This window comes from Strix uralensis, chromosome 5 (genome assembly GCF_047716275.1).
Source record: "Strix uralensis isolate ZFMK-TIS-50842 chromosome 5, bStrUra1, whole genome shotgun sequence".
NCBI classification, from domain to species: Eukaryota; Metazoa; Chordata; class Aves; order Strigiformes; family Strigidae; genus Strix; species Strix uralensis.
In genome coordinates this window covers 11,415,145-11,434,226 of record NC_133976.1, presented here as the reverse complement: position 1 = coordinate 11,434,226, position 19,082 = coordinate 11,415,145, and the positions used below count along the sequence as shown (strand labels likewise).

Below are 19,082 nucleotides of genomic sequence, written 5' to 3'. Positions count from 1 at the left end.
CCCATCTCTTGAGCACTAATGTATTCCCACTGCCACCAGGTTACAGAGATAGAGCAAGGAATGCCATACCCTGAAACTCAGAACTATAAAAAAGGTGATCTGCATTTTCTTGTTCCCAAGAGGTTATCAGCTAGCTAGAGATGACCCGTTTGTTTCTGATGTACAAGACAATTAAACTGTAGAAAGCTCTATGGAAATGTATATTTTTCAAGGAGTTCAGCATTAAATTTAATTCAAATAATTTTTTTTCTTTAAATAACATCTTACTATTTTCCCATTTTGTTCCTTTGTTAAGTTGAAGACAGGTAGAGTTCCTGTAATCACAAGGCCCAGCTCCTAGGAAATAATGACATACAGAGGGGAGAAAAAGACCTTTTAGTTACATAAGACATATTGAACTATAATATATTAGAACAATCCAGGGATTACTGTAGCCAAAGACTAGGTTAGAGTACTGATTTTAGTTTGTAAAAAATTTAAAAAATAATAATACTTCATTGATTTTATGCATAGAAAGTTAGAATTAGATTTTATGGTGTCCATACCTTAGTCAGAATAATAAATTACTTTTTAAAAATAGATGGTGTGCAACACTTAGGATATAATGGTTTAAAACCCTCTAAATGTTATGAAAACATGTTTACAGCTACAGTACCCACTACACTAAAATCTCTGGGGGAAGGGGGGGGGGGACGACGGAGATTTCTAGATTTCTACCTTTTTTTTATGCTAATGTTTGGGTTTTATTTCAAATTTTTTTCTTCTCACTTGATGCTTACTCTTTCCATGTATTTTACTGAGGAACAATATAACTTTTTTCCCTATATTTCGTTAGGAAAAATAAGCTAAAATACTTTATTAATCCACTCTGATGAAATTTCTTCTTCATTTGCCCAGTCTAGTAGCAGCTTTTTGACTTTTAAACCATCTTTCATGAACTTAAGTGTGTGCATTAAAAGAAGGATGAAGAGATCAGAGTTAGCACCATTACAAGCAAGGTGAAGAGAAAAAGTGGACATTTTAGGAGAATGGGAGAAGCAAGGAATGGAGATGAATCAGAAGAAAAGAGAAAGGAGGATATTTTTAGGAGGAGCATCGAAGAGATAAATAAAGAAACAGGAGGGGTATGTATGGGGGATAACAATTGTACATCCAAAAAAATGTACAGCTAGAGAGGACAATAATTGTTAATAAAATATGAATAACTGGTAAACCTAAAAGTATCTGAAAATTCTGGAATTGTCTTAGCCCCAAAACAGCTGCTGGACAGTAAGTGAAAAAGGATGGGAAAAAGTCCAGTGAGGCACAAGCAGGAGAAGGGTAGACCCTGCAGGAGGGAATTGCTTTAGGGAATTCAAAATAATCAATCACTGTGACAAGTTAGTCCCAGTCCCTGCTAAAACCAAGAATCAGGAAAAGGATCCAGAGTGGATTAGATACTCCTGTGTCTTTTTGCTCTCATCTGTGATGAGGAGTTCACAGATTTTGGCCTTTAACTCAACAGTTTATCTTGGGTTGTCCTACTTTTTATAAATATATATGTATGCACATACACAAATACATATATAATTAATATCACAAACACACATATATAATATAATAGAGAATATAATATAATCTCATAAATAGAGAAAAGCTTGAAGGAAAGACTGAATGAACCCACTGAAAATATAAAGTAACACAAGAAAAGTCTTCAGGTATCACTCGTTTTACTTCATTAAACAGATCTCTTTCTATCCCCAGTTACAAATTTAGCTTTGACTTTACAACAGGATATGTACAGAACATATGAACTTTCGTCATAACATCCTTTATGCTTCCAGTAAGTACCTCAACAGTAACCAAGAAAACATGGTTAATGAACTTCTGGCCATTGAAATTCCAAAGAAAAACTAGTTCCTCTGTGTCACACTCAGTTCCATGATGTGTTGATAAAAATTTTACAGTAATGCTGACTGACAGGAAGAAGTGGATTTTGACATGACATTAGATGACCATGTGAACTTGGATAAATACATGATTCCAGATGACCATTTTGCAGTAATTTTTGCCTAGTTAGAGTTACTCAGAAGAAGGTTATCTAGAGCAACAGATTGGATTGTTGCTAATAATACTTTGCATTTCGTAGTTTCCTGAATATGTTTGTTTTACAAGACCGAAGTGATAAATTCAGCAGTAAGAAAAGCATTTCATGTATCTTTTAGTTTACTTCCTCATTATAGACACTGTCCAATTAAAGAAATCATTACCTTGAGCAAGCAAGTAATTACAATAACCATGATAGTTTAAAGATCCAAGTTCAAAATCTGTACAAATACCCAGTAACACTGACAGGTTTCATTCCGTCTAGAATACTTTTTTTGGGGAAAAAAAAAAGAAAAATTAAGAACTCCTCACCAGTAACATAACAGATGACCTCTACTGCAGCACTGGTACAGTGCTGGAAAACTATTTGTTTCTTTTTTCTTTTGTTAATTTGAAGACAACAATGATCTACACTTAAAAGATCTGTGTGCAGGATAAATTCCTTTTCTCTGTTAGAGTTCAGGACACTTAGGAGAATACTAGGTGCAAGTAATGACCAGGATGTTAGAAATAGCTATTCAGAAAATTGCTCTATCGAAGTGTATAGATGCTGGAAATGTAAGAATATTATGTTTGGAACTGTAGGAAATTGAGTCCTTGGGACTGTGGAAAATGGACCCCTATAGTTATTGATTTGGTAAGAATCTTGCTTTACTAGAGATAAATACAGATCATACCAGAGCATCCAGATAGACATTTGTCCATTGGACTTGTTTGGCTTTCTCTCCAGCTAAAACCATTGGTCTTCCCAAAACATCCAGATATTCCTGCCAAAAAGTGTAATAAACTCATCAGAAGACACTTATTAGATCAAAGTCCAGAAACAGCATAAAAAATAAACAATAATGAAATAAAAATAATTAAAAGATCAGAAAAAAAAGGTCAAAATTCACCACTAATAGAAGAGTAGTATTTAATTCTTTAAAATTATACTACCCAGAATTCAGTCTTCAGTTTGCAGCATTTACTGCCAGGGCCTTGCCTACATTTCAGTCTCAGTGACACAGACCTTACACATCCATAACCACTGCTCTCTTTCCACGAAGTGAGAATTACAACTATTTATGTTCCAAAATTAATTGCTAATGACACAATGAAATTACAAGCAGATCACAGAACCTTCATCCCAGAAGACAGAGTGGGCGATGGAGGGTGAGTGGTGTAACAGCTGGGTATGTTAAGCTCCTACAGCAACAACTTGTATAGCTTCTAATGGAACAAAAAATTCAGTTATAAAACCTCACAGTCCCTGCCTTCCTCCATTCAGTTCGGGAGTATGGCTAAAGCTGTTGATCTTATGAGATATCAGAGTTCTAGTCTGGTTCAAGAGTGGATGCCATCAAATTTGTTTCCATCTTCAACCTTTTCTATTTGTCTGATCATATTAGGGATATTTCTTGCCAGACACTATCTGGAAGAGTTTAACAGAATCAAAGGACTCTTATCCAAGCCAAAAAAAGGACTCTAATTTTCTGCCAAAAAATGTCATGCCTGACCTTGGAAGGACAAAGAACTGCTATGATATTTCTCTGCTTTTCTGGACATGTGCATACATGGACTTTCAGACATCTGAAAATAGTATCTGTTGATCTACGCTGTCAGTTTGGATCACACCACATAATTCCAGGGTCCTGTGCCCTTAATGATCTACAGTGATGTCTACTAAAATTGTCCTGCATTATTTTTGAAGGAAAAAAGCCACGTCTCTCCCAAACTGGTTAAATCAATCTGGGAATCTGTCCTATAAGCAGGATTGTACCAGATCACTGTTTCTGCCCAGCTGGGCTCAGATACTCTAGCAGGGCTATGCCTTCACACAGACCCACAGTAATACAAACCCTTAGGATCATGCTGTAAGTATGGCAGAAGGCAGACTGTGAATGTCTAGATGTTTTATAAAAAATGACTGGGTTTATAGAACTTTATAAAAAAAATGTTGCCATGTCTCAGGAACAAAGAGGGAGCATGTAAATCCAGGAGGAAAACTGAGCCCAAAACATAGTCCTTGTGCAGAGGTCTACAGAATGCAGATCAATTCCATTGTGTGCACATGGTCAGCCTGCTTTAGAGGATGCTAGTGTGACTAGTATGCATGCAAGTTCCTGTGGGTCAGCTGGCCAGGGAAACAGGGATAATGTTGTGAAATGGCTCACTGAAACTATTAAAAATAAATAAATAAATAAGAATACTTTAACAGAATAATCCCTCATATGTAAAAGAAAGATCTGGTTTTTTCTCTGTTCTTGATGCAGCACATCTTAAAATTTAAATGATGCAAATAGACATTAAACGTAACTCATGTAAGAATAGAAATTACTCCATTACTTTGTTTTACAACTCTATCTGCATTTGGCCAACACTTACCTGAGTGTTAATTCTTATGGCTCCAATGGACGGAATTTCATAATAATAACCTAAAATTTGGAAAAGAAATAGTACCATCTTACTGTAATATATTACTAGTCTCTTCATCTTGAGGAATTTAATTTAGCCTGTAATTTCTAATTTAATTTTTATAGAAATTACCATGTATAAATGAAATAATATTCAGTAAATGCCATCACAACACATGTCCACCTATGACACGTCACCATGCCATATAGGCCAAGCTAGTTACTCTTAAACAGTGAGAGCATACGTTTGTTTTGTCTGTTGTTTTTAAAGCTGAGGTAATGCACTAAATCTGTACTCCCGAATACCCAGTTAGTCTGATATGCAAGTATATTTAATGGTCATTTTAATATACTGTTACAGCAATGTGATTATATGCTGAATGCATATAGGAATGCACATATGGCTACAGCCTGCCACAATAGTGAAGTTCATACCAGTAAAATATAAGGCACTTTGTGGGAAGGATGAAAAAATCAAACTGATATTTCTTCTAACTAAACAGCAGAATTGTCTTTATTCATCACTGATTTTATCACCTATTTGTTTGAATTAAAAATATTTCCCATATGCAACAATAAGACTGAAAAGATAGGCACTGAGATCCAGTTTCAGACCACATAGGCTGTAAGTCAAATTGGAAGGAAGCGGGGAGAACTGGAGACGTAAGAGTACTGAGGTTAGGCATTTACTTTGCCATAAGCAATTCGTGACATGATAATAAATGAAAACTTTTAATTAAGGAAAAATTAAATAAAAATTTGGGGTTTGGATATGCAAACAAATAATCGCATCAGTTGTGGACAGAAGAAACTGATCATTTTTCCTCGATAATAAAATGACATAGGTGGTTATGCTTTAAGCCAGCTGGTCCTCATTTGTTTTGAAACAATGGAGTTCACATGCACACAGTATTTTAAGATACAAAGACATTAGTTAAAAAATCCCTGTTTAATTTTCTGTAATTATCTGACAGTACAATCTGCTCCTCATGAAGCTGTAGTGTCTTCTGCATAATTTGTCAGCATACTGAGGTGATATGTATGCTATTCATACAGGCTATGTATTATTCTATATCATTACTTATTTCTGTATCTATATCTTTCGCTTTCTCTATCTTTGGTTTATATTATTCTCATGCCTGAGAATTGTATCTTATCCTCCTTCCCTGGCAGTCTTTATTTTCAAGACCCTTTGTAATCTATCCCACCTATCACCTCTTGCTTCTCACTGATTTGTAAAATACTTTCACATTTTCAATCAGACCTGGAAACTGCTCTATTTAAAATATTAAACAATATTGTTTGATAATTTCTCTATTTTCTATTTATCTGTATTGATCTCTTATCTCTTGTTCCATAGTTATACTGTAGGGTATTTGAGACACCTCTTTTTCACAGTCTTTTTAAATGTTTCTGACCACTTCTTCATGCAGAAATTTTAGGAGAAAGTATTTTACTTCCTTACTTTCACTTTTTTTTTTTTACTTTATTTTTCCTACATAAAGAAATCAGGATAAAAATAAAAAATGTAAGAAGCTCTTAGAAGCTAAGAAATCACAGAAGGAATAATTTGGTATTTTCATCAAAAAAAGGAAAAATAATGTAAGTCATCGGGTCCCTTGTAAGTTTTGGAGAAAAACGGAAAGAAATCCAACCAGCCAACTAACCAAACAAAAACGCCCTTTGTCTAGATCCCTTAATATAAAACAGCTTTGCTTAATTTCTTATCTGTCATCAGTTCCATCTTTTCATAGATGGCTATTACAGCAAGAATTCTCAAAACTGAACCATCATAATAAAATAATAGTAATGATAATAATTATTATTAATATTATTGTTAAAATACTGTGATATTTTTCTTGCAATATAGTTTTAAATAATCAGAAATAAATATGAAAGCTTCTTTATATATATATGCATATACACATTTCATCAAATAAATTTTTGGAAGTTTTATTGAAAAATACAACACAGCTAAAATCAGGTTGAAAAAAAAATTATAATTTTTAGAGAATAATAAAGATATTGCCTATCCAAAGCTCCAGCAAAGAATAGTCTCAAAGAAAAACACAGTACCTTTATTTTCACAGGCCATCCACTGAATCGGTCCTTTGTCATAATTATGTTGACCAACAGAAAACGTGAACACACGTACCTATACAAGTTAAAAAACAATTCATATAACTTAACTATATGTCATTAATTAACTGCAACTCTCAAATTAATGATAGTTGGATTTTTCATACATTTGAACAGAAAAAGAAAACTGAATTTTCCATTTTTTATTACTATAATAGATACACTGTTATTATGATATTTATGAATTCCTATTAATTATTTTGGTCCATGAAGCAGAACTCAAGAAGAATATTCTTTCATACATCTTTCATACTTTAAAACTCTTACACTGGTTACTGTCCATGAACCATTTAATTTTTATTTTTTTTTCCCCTAGGATGGTAATCATACCTCCTCAGGTGTTGTTAAATTAGTTGATGTAATCTCCTATCAATATTAGATGCTCACAAATGAATTAAAATGAAACTATGCATGGCAGTAGAATTCAAAGCAATGCAAAACAGGATTTTTTAGGATGTAAAATAATTTCAGGAAAGATATGAAATTTTCAGATACTACAGAAAACAAATTCTCATTTTGCTCAGACTTTCAGCCTTTTCATGTGAAACCACTAAATTGGCTCAACAGAGTTCCATGGAAGGGTTAAGCTTCTGATATTTCACTTTAAGCTCCTGATATTCATGAAAGCTGGGTGTTTTATAAGCATAAGTCTACTCTGTTTAGCCAATGTAAATTCCAATCTACCTCAGTAACTGAGGGCAGTAATGGCTTCAGAAGATTCACCAAATGCTATACAAATTTTGGACAGAAAACAGGGTTTTCAGCTTAAACTGTTTTCCATGCAAATTGACTGATTTGAATAAAAAAACCAGAACCAAACCCAAAACTCAGTATTGCTGTACACAGATTAAAAATCCTACAAGACATGTAGAAAAATTACAAATATTATTTTTCAGCTTCTGGCTGAATACTTACCTCAGAAGCTGAGCCTTTTTGTAAAAGGTGGGGAAAATATTTTCCCAACACTTTTAATAAGCTGTTTGCTGTTATCATGTCCCTCTGAAGGAAGGACCAGACTGCCTTTCCTCTTCAGGCATCTCTTTCTTTATGGACCATTAACTTTACCACTTCACTTTACAAATCACAGACCACAATATAAAATGAGAATATCAATTCCTTTCTATGGAACTTGATGACTATGTTTAAAATTAAACCATAATAAAATTAATTTACATGCAGGCTATAACTGGCTAATAAGGTAATGTTTTCTTTAAATAATAGTCACAGTATAACATTGTGGACACTCCTTGTAAACTACTGATCATTGCTAAGTTTTTAAAATATTGTTTATACAAATTTTCATCACATTATTTAGCATGTGCGATTACTACCTAAACCTTCATTTGTCAGATAAGCTGCAAAAATTATGTGACATAATCAGAGATATATATTAATCAAGAGTTCTAGGAATAGCTCCAAATCATCCGTCAGCAGCTAGCAATTGATGAGAGTTTATTAATGTTGACCCCTATATGCAAGAAGGGCGAACAAAGCTTTGTGCTAGATGTCAACTTTAATTAATATATTTTGATTTGCTTTATGCATACAAACCCTTTGTTTCTGCAGTTAAAAGCAGAATTAAAGCAACTACTCTGCTGCACTGGATGCTGATTCAGGTGCTTGTTGGTTTTGTTTGTTTTTTTTTTTAATACAGACAAAATTTGAACTTTTTCAATAAAACTAATAAGACTGTCCCACACAATGTCATTTCTCAGTAATGACTCAAGCCAATTACAGTTCTAGTTACCCAGACAGGTATGGGAATGACTGTACATGTGTGATGGTAAAAATTTGTTCTCATAGTTTATATGGATAGAGACAGATGAAAAATTCCTTCTATTACCTTGCAAATATCAGTATTGATAGCGCAAACACGACTTCACCTGATATGTCTGCATCTCATTTATTTTTTTAACATCGTATCACATTGTAAGTTCAAGTTATATTTGCCATCCCCCATTTGTACTTGACCTCTTTTCCAAAAGTCAGCTACAACTCTTCTAATGGATCTTTCTGTTTCTACTTAATTACCATTTATTTTTTCCAAGCTGAATATCTCAATGTTGTTTCCTATTGGTATCTCTCAACTCACACAGTCCCTGCTTATTACACTCCTGTTCTTTTTTGGACTCACCACTGCTACCAGTTTAGTGTCCATGAAACACTTGATTCAGATTGCATTCTTCTCAAAAATTATGGTGAAATAAGAAAAAAGCCCACTAAAGGTCACTAGTTAGATAGTCGAGTGACCTGATGTCTCTTTTGGATTAAAAGTAACTACTTAAGTAAGTTAAGACAGAGTCATATGGGTTTGCTTGTGTGTGTATAAAACGCATGAGTCAATTAGACTGGACTGTCTAGCATTTGATCTCAAATGTAAGAATGAAACACTGCATCGGATTCAAGTTGCGAAATGGTATGTAATATAGGGAAAAGAAGCAACATGTTAAATCTGGAACTAATCTATAAAGAATTTAGAATTTAAATTATTGACAACAAGCAGAGGACAATATATCTGATTTACTGTTCCTTGGATAATTAACAAAGATAAAGAACTGCAATGAAAATTGGAGGTTTTAATTGTTACTTGGTTTGGCAAGAGGGTGGAACATTCAAAAGAGTTTTCTTTTTCCTATTGCCTCATCTGGAATTGAGTAGAATGACAGACCAGCTGGAAAAATGAGTCAGCAAGTCAAATTAAACAAACCAATTTTAGAAAAAAAAAAAATGCTCTGTACTAACATTTTCTGTGATAGGACCCAGAGTCAGCCAAAGGACTGAGATGCATCTGTCTATACCTTTTCCTTATAGACATCTGTCCAAAGAAGACAAAAGGATCTTAAATTTAAAAAGACAGATTTAATTACTTTTAATAGGGAATTTATGACTGAGAACACTTGGAGCAACTGGATCAGACACAATAGATGTAAGCACCTCTCCCTTTGCCTGTCCTTCCTTTCAAGTATGGTTTCAACAAACTGAGTGGATTTCTGAGTTGAAGCAAACTGCCAAGTACTCTTTGATCCCAAGAAGTTGTTTTCCATTACCACCAAGGCCTGATTATTTCTTTCCTGTGCTTCTTTGCAGCCTCTTACATTCTGTGTACACTACAGATTCCTGGGTCCTTTTGCTATGACTCTCGCTCTCCACCATCCACACCAGTGGATGGACACTTCTGCCCCCCAAACCGTTTCCCAGGGAAAGTGCAACCTTGTCTCCATACAGGTGGGATCCACTTATTCTCTTCATAAAGAAACATAACTTTCAAATCAATTTAAAAAAATGGAACAATCAGAAAAACAAATAGGAACTCTCACACTTTCTGATTTTCAATGGGACTGTTCAAAGTTAAATACTTCTAGAAAACTCACACACTTAGAATGGAGAAGAACTAGAGATGAGCACCAGCCTGCTCTGCCATCCCAATCAAATACAGTCTTGAAACTGTTCCAAAATACAAAAGTCCTGATTTCTACCACTGAGGGTGCAAGTCCAGAACTGTGTTAGTTCTGTCACTAATATATCATGTGCTGGTAATGGGTAGCTAATTCTCTGTATTTTTGTCACTCTGAACCTAATCTTGGGGAGAAAAAAAAAGCTTTTATTCTTTGTACAATTAATTTACAGTATATAGTAGAGCAATACAGTTATCAACAAACAAAACAAGTGTAGAATTAATGTAAGGACAGTCAGACAGTGAGTGGCACAGGCTGCCCAGAGAGGCTGTAAAGCCACCTCCTTTGAGGTTTTATAGATCAGACTAGATAAAACCCTGAACAATCTCACTTGATATTATTTCTGTCATTGGACTAGAGACCTCCGGAGGTCCCTTGCAAACTGACTTATCCTAGGATGCAATGAAGGACGCCAAAGGAAAACAAGCAAAAATCCAACTCCTAATCAGAGGAGGTAGTAGACAAAAAGGAAAGCTACAGAAAGTAGAGGGAGAATACTGTATGGAAGAAAATACAATTGCCTAATTATATAATTAATTTGCTTTTAATTTTGAATTTCTCTTTAGCACAAAAATCTCATAAACCCCAAGGTGAATAGAAAGATTCTGACTGCTGCAGATATTAGGACATAATGGCACTCAAGAGAGTTGTGATGAAAACAGAAATGAAGATCTACCCATGAAAATGCTGCTTTCCCTACAGATCTCAGTTGTTTTTTACCTTATTTCTTCACTTTGCTATTGGCATAAAATAAATAAAGATTAAATTAGATTCTTCCTTTGGGTGTATCATGTTATGAGTATTACAAAAGATTAACAGCTTGAGTGAAGTTAATTCAAAGTGATAACTAAGCACAAAATCACACTTACGTTAGACCACTGTATATATGTGTAGGCAATATGTGTAGGCCTACGAGAGTTTGAGAAACTGCAACCACTCTGCAAGCGGTTCAGAGTGGATGAACATGCATATTTTTTGATAGATAAATTATTTGTCTTGAATTTTATGCTCTGCAGGGAGAGAGCTCTCAATAACCATTTATGTGTATCTTAATTTCTCTTGTTTCGGAGGAGATAAAGTGACCTTTGGAGATATATATGTCTGTTTATCAGATATCAAGAGAGCTACACGATCTCAGGTAGATGTAGGCAAGATGAATCCCATCATTTTACATCTATCATGTAAACTAGCAAGAGTGTATCTTTATCACTAGATAAACAAACTGACTGAGTCAAAACCTGATCTCATCAAATTATGCAACTTCAGTTTTCATGATGACCACATGTTTTCAGAATATTTTAATCTGACCTTTATAATTGCAGTTAAAGATTCACAGATAATCTCTTTTACTATAGACCAAGAGAAGCTGTAGTAAAAGGAATAAATAAATCAGTAATTCCAGCATGATCCAGGAAACTATTTTTCCCACTAATGTGTTTATCAGACGTTGTGAAAAATTGTTTGCAGTTTATATTTAATACGTATAATTCTCATATAAGAGGACAATATACCAAGCCTATTTTTCTGATTAAAATAATAAACCCACTTTTCTATATTCCGTTATTCACTCCATCTTCTAAATCCCTTATAAATATAATTTTGATACTTTTCTGCCATAGGGAAATGTTATGTGGTTTTCAAGCTACCACAGTTAAAACTGTGAATGTATTTTTTTCCTTACTGTCTTTACATTTGTGGGCAGAAATCTGAAGATGATTTTGGATTCTGCTATGAACTAACTGAGACAGAACTTCAGAGGATGATCTGAAAACCCCACATACTAATTAGGAAACTACCTAGAATTAACCAATGGATGCAGCAAATACAAAGTTTCACCTAAATTCTGGTCCATAATCTGTCATGCTGAACTGCTAGATTCAGGACTTCCAGGGACACAGTCCTGAACCATTTGGGTTGCATCTATAAAAGTAAAGCAGCTTTTTCCCCTAGGAAGCACAGGGAGAAGAGAAAAGTTCTGTGTTTAACAGCAGGGGTAAGACTCAGAATGATGTGTGAGAGGGAAGACTATCTTTATGCAGTAAATAAAATAGGATGTAACCTGTTTTCTTTCTCGGGCCATGAGGGCAAGTGGCACAGCATGGCTCACATCTCTATAGCTAAATTATGTTGCCATACTTCCTCCCTGTCCCCCCACCCCATATTGGGTGATCTCATTCTAACATCTTTTGGGAACTGGCCCCGGCTCATGCTACCCCCTGAAATGAACCCACACATTGTTCAAAAGAGCTGATTGCCACAGGCCAGGAACCATACAGTTAGGTCTGTTAACAATTAAACAGTATGGATAATTGTAGACATTTCTCCATCCTGTACCCTGGCCTTGGATCATTTATTAGTATGGATACAGCTGTCTGATTTACTCACATGACTAAAGCTGGTTTTCTTGTGATGGACTGAGCAAGGCTTACCCTTTTCAAAATGACAGTGACAGTGGTGCCTCTAATCTTTTACAGGAGAGCTCAATGCTCATACAAAAGAGGTCTGAGTTCATGTTTCTCAGTTTGAGCAAATTCAAAACTTCCACTGCTTTGAATACCAGGCTCAAGAAAGTTCAGAAGTTGGAGATTTGGGCTTTTGTATGTGTCTCTAGACTACCTACACATTTTTCCTTGGGAAAAACACAGAGATGACTTAAGCAGCGGGGTATGAAATTTAGTCAGGTGTTAAGGTTGTGAAGTTTTAAACGTCTAGAACTCAAAATGCAGAATTCACAATTTTATGTCAAATTAGGAAACACCAAGAATGGCATGATACACCAATAGAAATATATCAAGTTGTATTTTTGATATTTATGACTACATTAGCATCTACTTCTTGCTATGGGTACTCTCCAAAAATATGTGTAGACTTGGGGAAACTAAGGAGAAAAACCCACATGGGAAACAATAAGAGTTTAGCTCTCAAATATTTAGATGCAAAGATAATTGCACACTGGACATCTTTGAATTGATCAACATGAAGAAACTATGAATGCATTTGATAAAACACCTACTTGAGTGTTTCCACAATTGACCCTCTATGGTCTGATTCAGCAAGGCATTTAACTATGCAAGTAATCCCCTTGATATCAATGGAAAAATGCCTTAATTGAGGCACGTGTTTAAAGACTAATAGAACAGGTCCTTGGAACTACTTTTCTAGACATTTATCCACAGTGAATTATTTCTCCCAGACTCTCCATGTGTATTTGCAGTCTTCTCTATCATTAATATCTTTTATTCACTACAATTCATTCTCAAACTTCAAACTGCCATGCTAACTTATGAATTCATAGTCTAATTATAGTCTGTGTAATTATAGTCTAATAAAGAAAAGAAATAATGACACTTTAAAAATTAGCTCACATTACAATCTAATGTTAGTCCTTCTATCTTAAAATTAAAAGAAAAATTAAATTTGTTATATATTAAGACATTATTGGAGAATCTGACTTGCTTTGGATATGATTCTATACTGATAATATGTGCCCAAAACCATTTAACGGTCTTAATATATTTGGAAAATAGATCCGAGAACACTGATATGTGGTGTAGTGCAGTTATATGCAATTACTCAACAAAAGGAACAAACAACTGAGGATTATACCTGAAGCCTTCATAATATATGCATACAATGAAAGGTGCATGTTCACTGAAGAAGTCTTTGAAGTGAATGCCATGAATCCCTGAAATGTGTTTTGAGAATTGCAGTGTTTCAAAAATGAAAAAAGTGGTTTCATCGAGCTTGCTTTGTTTCCTCATAAAGGAAACATATCTGCATGAAAATGGGGATATTTTCTAGCGCAGAGGTTGAAAAAACCATTATGGTTAACATATGGAAAATTTTCAGAATTACAACTCCCACAGAACTAAAAAAATACTAATTCAGTGTCACTGTTCTGTATCTTCTTAGTGCCACCTTGTGGAACTACAGCAACTCATTCCTTACTCACGAAAGGGCTAGCATGTGGTGCCCCTTCCTCTTCTGCTGCACCGCTAAAAGTGTGAAGGTACAAATACTCTGCTGATACCTACTAACCTACCTCTGCTGCATTGATTATAATTAGATAGATGGACCACTGATTATGCGATCCTTTAACTCTTTTAAGTTTAAACTTAATATTTGATGAGCCAGAAGTATCACAGAAGTTCAAGTAGAATTATTAAATTCTGTATGCTCACAGTAACTTACTGTAGGAATATTATGTAAGGAGGCTATGTCCTCTTTACTACACTGTCTCCACAAATAAGGTGAAGTTTTTTAATCTCAAAATTTTCTAGGTGTGGGTATAAAACAGCTCTATTTTATTAGCTTTTTACATTAGTCTCAAGAACAGTGGTAAGAAAGAGAATGTGCTTTCAAAAACACCAGTAAGACTTCACAATGATGTGCCTGAATTTAAGTTTGAGAGTCAATTTGGCTGTGTCAACCCTACCAAAAACTGGGCCTTGGTCTACTCTCCAGCCTTAAGAGCAACGGTGGCAGCAGAGCCCACATACATGCATAGAAGCTAAACCATTGCTCCTTCCCTCTTGCCTTTCATTGCTGCCCTGGGAGCAGACCCAGCACCTTGTCTGGCAGCGCACCAGTTGACAGAGGCTGAAAACCTCCCAAGTTTAACTAACAGTTAAAACCTATAAATGACTGCAGCACAGTCTCCAAGCCCAAGTCCTGACCCCATGTGATTTACTAATGTAAGTGGTACCTTAAGACATTTTGATTACTATGATGTCTCCAATAGAGTGCAATGTAGCTGATGTACTCTTAGCTCATCTTGCTGAAAGGCAGAAGTGGATTTTATCTAGAAAATCCCAAAATAGTACTCAAGTAGTCTTCTGTGATGCAGATTTGTGGCTGTAGCTCTGGCTCAAAGGATGCTGACACACTGGTGGTTTCTCCTGTGATTTCCACCAGAAGTGCTGTCCTCACCAGACCACCCCACACCACCTTGGAAATAAGCGTAAAGTACTCAGTTTAGATCAGGTGATTTTCTAGCCACTCATCCTCTCTCGAAGTTTTCAGATAAAGAAATTACACTGTCATCTTTTTAACAGTTCAGCTGTTGAGTGTTTTACTTTGACTACCCGGACTCTATATACTCAGTTGATCTGTTTCCTTCCTTGGTTATTTTAATAACAAAGTTTCTTTGTTGAAATGAAAAACAAATAAATTTCTCCTTTCCTTAAGCTACTTCTCCCTGACACTCAGCATGTAGCATTCCCTGAAGAATAAGTCATTTTTTTTCTGAGAGTTCCTTGTGAATTTGGTGGCTCATATCAGGGACCAGACAAAGGAGTTGACAAAGTAATTCCCTCTGCACTCTGGATTAAAAGCATTTTAAGTGTTTCTTTGATAGTCAAAACAACATTTGGAGGCAGCTGAGCAGCTGGAAAGGACCAGATTAATTAGAGAGATATTTGCTGTTCATATTGTGACACTAAGTATTCTTTCTTTTTTTTTTTTTTTTGTTGGCCTTGTAAGCCTTGGGGAAGAAATATTACAAATATCAGCTAAGGATTTAAAATAATATTTAATATTCCATTGAATATTTCAGACAATCATTTTAACCAGGTACTCTGATTTTTTTTCATGCAAATAGTCCTTGTTTGAAAATAGTATATTAACTATCCCATTTGTATAGTTATACCCTCCATTTTTTAATCCCATTACTCCAGTTCTTGTACAGCACAGAAAACACCAACTGAAACTAAATGGTTGCAAACGCCAAAGAGTTGTATTAGAAGAGGGAAAAGGACTGGGGGAAAGGGAAGGGCCATTGGAAATTCTCATTTCTAGCAGGACTGTTTTACACGAAATCTTCCTCTGGAACTATCAGTTATAGAAAGTTCATGTCTAATTTTACAATGGCCTGATCCTCACAAGAACATGAAAATTCTAAATGAAAATGATTCAGTGAGATTGGAAAAGGGTATGCCAGTTAAACAGGCGAAGGGATTTTGCTCTTGTTCACAGGCTGTTTCTTGGAGATTGACCTGAGAACAGAACAGTATCTTCAGATCACCTTAGAAGAGGAAGATTGAGGAACAAAAATGATTCAAGTTTGGTTCCCTTTCCTTTCTTATGGGGAAAAAAATAATAGCTGCTGTGTAACAATGGAAACTCCGCACTGCTATATAGGACTGTGCTCAGGGCAACTTGACCTTGCTTCTGCTTGCAGGTAAGACGTCCTGTTACTGACACAAGCAGGCACTGATGATGCCTGCTGTCAGCAACTGGCAAGTGTCCTAGCACGGCTGAAAGACCATGTCTTATGCGCAATCATGTAACAGAGAACATCCTTCACAGTTAGCAATTAATGCAATCACTGTGCATGCTCGCTCATTGTACTTCTTGCCAAACTGCACCTGAAATCTCAGGATTGTCTGTGAAGAACATTCCACATATAAAGTTTTACATATACCATCTATCCTACGGATGGTTTAATAATAATAAAATTAATCATAACAGTTCCATCCTATACTGAATGATATGCATGTTAATTTCTTTTGTAATCAGCTAAATAAATCAAATTTTCAGAAAAAAAAAGAATAGAATTGATCCTGCATGCAATCCACATGGGGGTTATCTATAGCCCTGGTGTGTTTAGCAGTTTGTAACACATTGCTCTTAGTAAATTTAGTAGTAAATTTAGTTGTAAATTTAGCATTCACAATGTCTGAAAGAGCAGTGACAATGTACTTTGTTAAATCACACTTTAGGTGACAAGATATAAGCTGTTTTTCAGTCTATGATGTGAGATAAATGAATTTTAATCATCTCTCATGATGTCTGCCTTTTTACTTAAAAAAAGAAAAAAAGGTCTTCAGCCTTATTTATAAACATGATCCTTAGAGAAAAATTTATTAGAGACAAAATATTGCCTTAGAGCATTTTGGTTTTGTCTTTCTTTTTGTTTTCAAATAAAATAGCATCAACAGACTAAGTTTGCAGTAGAAAGCATTGAGATTGTTGTTTTTCCTGTCTACATGTAGGATCAAGAATAAAATATGGCTGGTCTGCATTATATAGTTTATCACCTGCAAAGAGGTGGCTTCATAAAATCATTTGTAAATAAACCAAAGTCTTGTTAAAAAGTTCCATTTAAATAAAGTCATAATTATTAAAAAAGTACATTTGCAGTTTGCACACCCGATTCTTTGGTCAGTAAGGATTAAATGCCTTGTTTTGCACATGACTAATAATGAGATTACAAAGCACAGAATTCCCATCTAAGCCTCAGAAAACACTACAGAATTTTGAATTTGATACAAGGCTAACATGAATGCGATTTCAACTAAAATTACTGATTTCAAACAGAAGCTGAATACAGGAACAGAGGAATGGAGACACATAATAAATTATGAATTCAAAGACTGCATATGAGGGCTGATTCTGTTCTAAATAATAACAATTTTTTTTTTTTTAAATTTTGGAGTTTTTTCTCTACTTTTTTAGGAATGAGACCTATAAAAATGGTTGTGAAAACCTCAAGAGAAAATAATTAAAAGCTCAAACTTGAATGTCATTTTCCATAACCATGCAAGTACAAGATTGCACAGTCAGTTTCTCATTCTCCTATTAGAGACAATCTATTCTGTATAGCACATTCATTCTTGTATATTAAAGTCGATCCTGTATAGTACAAAAGATTAAAGAGTGTGCATATGATTTCCTGAAGATATGACAGAGCAGGTTTTAGCCTTTGCTTTTAAGACTAATCAAGATTTTGAATCCAATTAATTTTCTAAGTAGAGACTGGGGTATTTTCTGTTTGTTTCTCACCAGAATACTCATCCCATGCCAAAACATAAATATTTTTTTCAAGGTGCTATACAAAAAGGCCTTCCTAATTACATATAAAAATTCTTACTCTTGATAAGATTTCTCAAACAGTGCTCTGCCAGCTCAGGTACTGATGTTCTCTCCTAAAAAGCAACCCTTCCTTACAATGTCTGCAGCAATCTTTAATACTTTACATTTAAGTTGTGCAGAGTTTCTACTTGCTTAAGTGAAGTTTACAGTACACCTACACATATGCTTTCTCATTTCCCTCATATCCCTTTCCTCTGTTATGCTTCTTGAATATATAAACACATATTTCTTGTTATCTGAATGGACTGCAACTTTGTTTCGTGAAATTTTCCTTTCCTTCTTAACCCATCATCTGTTTAGGCTGCTGCATGCATACATCTTGTGCTACCATCTGTTTGTTTCAGCTGTTCCCGTATTCTCTTGAGTACTACAGAGATTCCCATTCTGTAACTTCTCCCTTGAGCCCCAGTATAAAGCCTCCTACATATTTCTGTCTCCTTTTTCCACCAGTGCATTGGCAAATCTTTTCATACAAAGATGTCCCATCCCATGTGAAACAACTCCATCTACTCATGGACTAATGCTCAGCTAATGCTCAACACCCGCCTACCAGTTGGCCTAAGCAGCATTTGGAAACTAAGATTTCTATAAAGTTTTAGAGTCACTCGATAATAGCTATTTTAAAAAATACATTCAGTTGTGCTAGCTTAGTTACATTACTTATTCTATCAAGAGGAAAAATTCTGCAGTTTCTTCACAGAAAGTTGCATTTTCATACCAATGTTGTAAAGTTAACCTTTGGAAAACTCTAGACTCCGTGGATACACAGATGTGTGACTATGTAACAGGTAATTTTATAGAAAAGCATCTCTTAATCTTCATAATCACACTAATTTTTTTATTGTGTCTGGTTTTGCTTCTCTATCTGCACAAACCAATTCTTAACTTAAATTTTCTTCACTCTTATGTTTTTAAATGAATGGGATTTGTGAGTCACTTTTACACGGCACTTAGAGCAGAAAAATTTATATCTTCTCTGTCTATAGCTGCACTGATTATAGTCAGTTCTTATTTACTTATGGCACTTCCATAAACACTGAAAGCATACAAAAATTATTTATAACTTTAATTATATAGGTTCATGCAAATAAAACAATATGTTGTGAGACACAATTCTTGAGTATCTTGTAGCAGGTTA

The 19,082-nt window shown here is 34.9% G+C and overlaps 1 protein-coding gene across 9 annotated transcripts in view; it reads right to left on the bottom strand.

Annotated features, from left to right (window-relative positions):
* The window catches only part of CACNA2D1 (calcium voltage-gated channel auxiliary subunit alpha2delta 1), a 434,706-nt gene that overhangs the window by 58,605 nt on the left and 357,019 nt on the right, over positions 1-19,082 (bottom strand). For all 9 annotated transcript variants that reach the window (XR_012629126.1, XM_074869856.1, XM_074869858.1 and 6 more), the window contains exons 13-16: positions 6,555-6,633; positions 4,450-4,499; positions 2,763-2,852; positions 268-336 (exon numbers count right to left, since the gene is read on the bottom strand). Coding sequence is in view for 8 of the 9 variants with exons in the window: in XM_074869856.1 (XP_074725957.1) it covers positions 268-336; positions 2,763-2,852; positions 4,450-4,499; positions 6,555-6,633 (288 nt within the window). In the remaining variant the exon portion in view is untranslated. The remainder of the gene's footprint in view (positions 1-267; positions 337-2,762; positions 2,853-4,449; positions 4,500-6,554; positions 6,634-19,082) is intronic.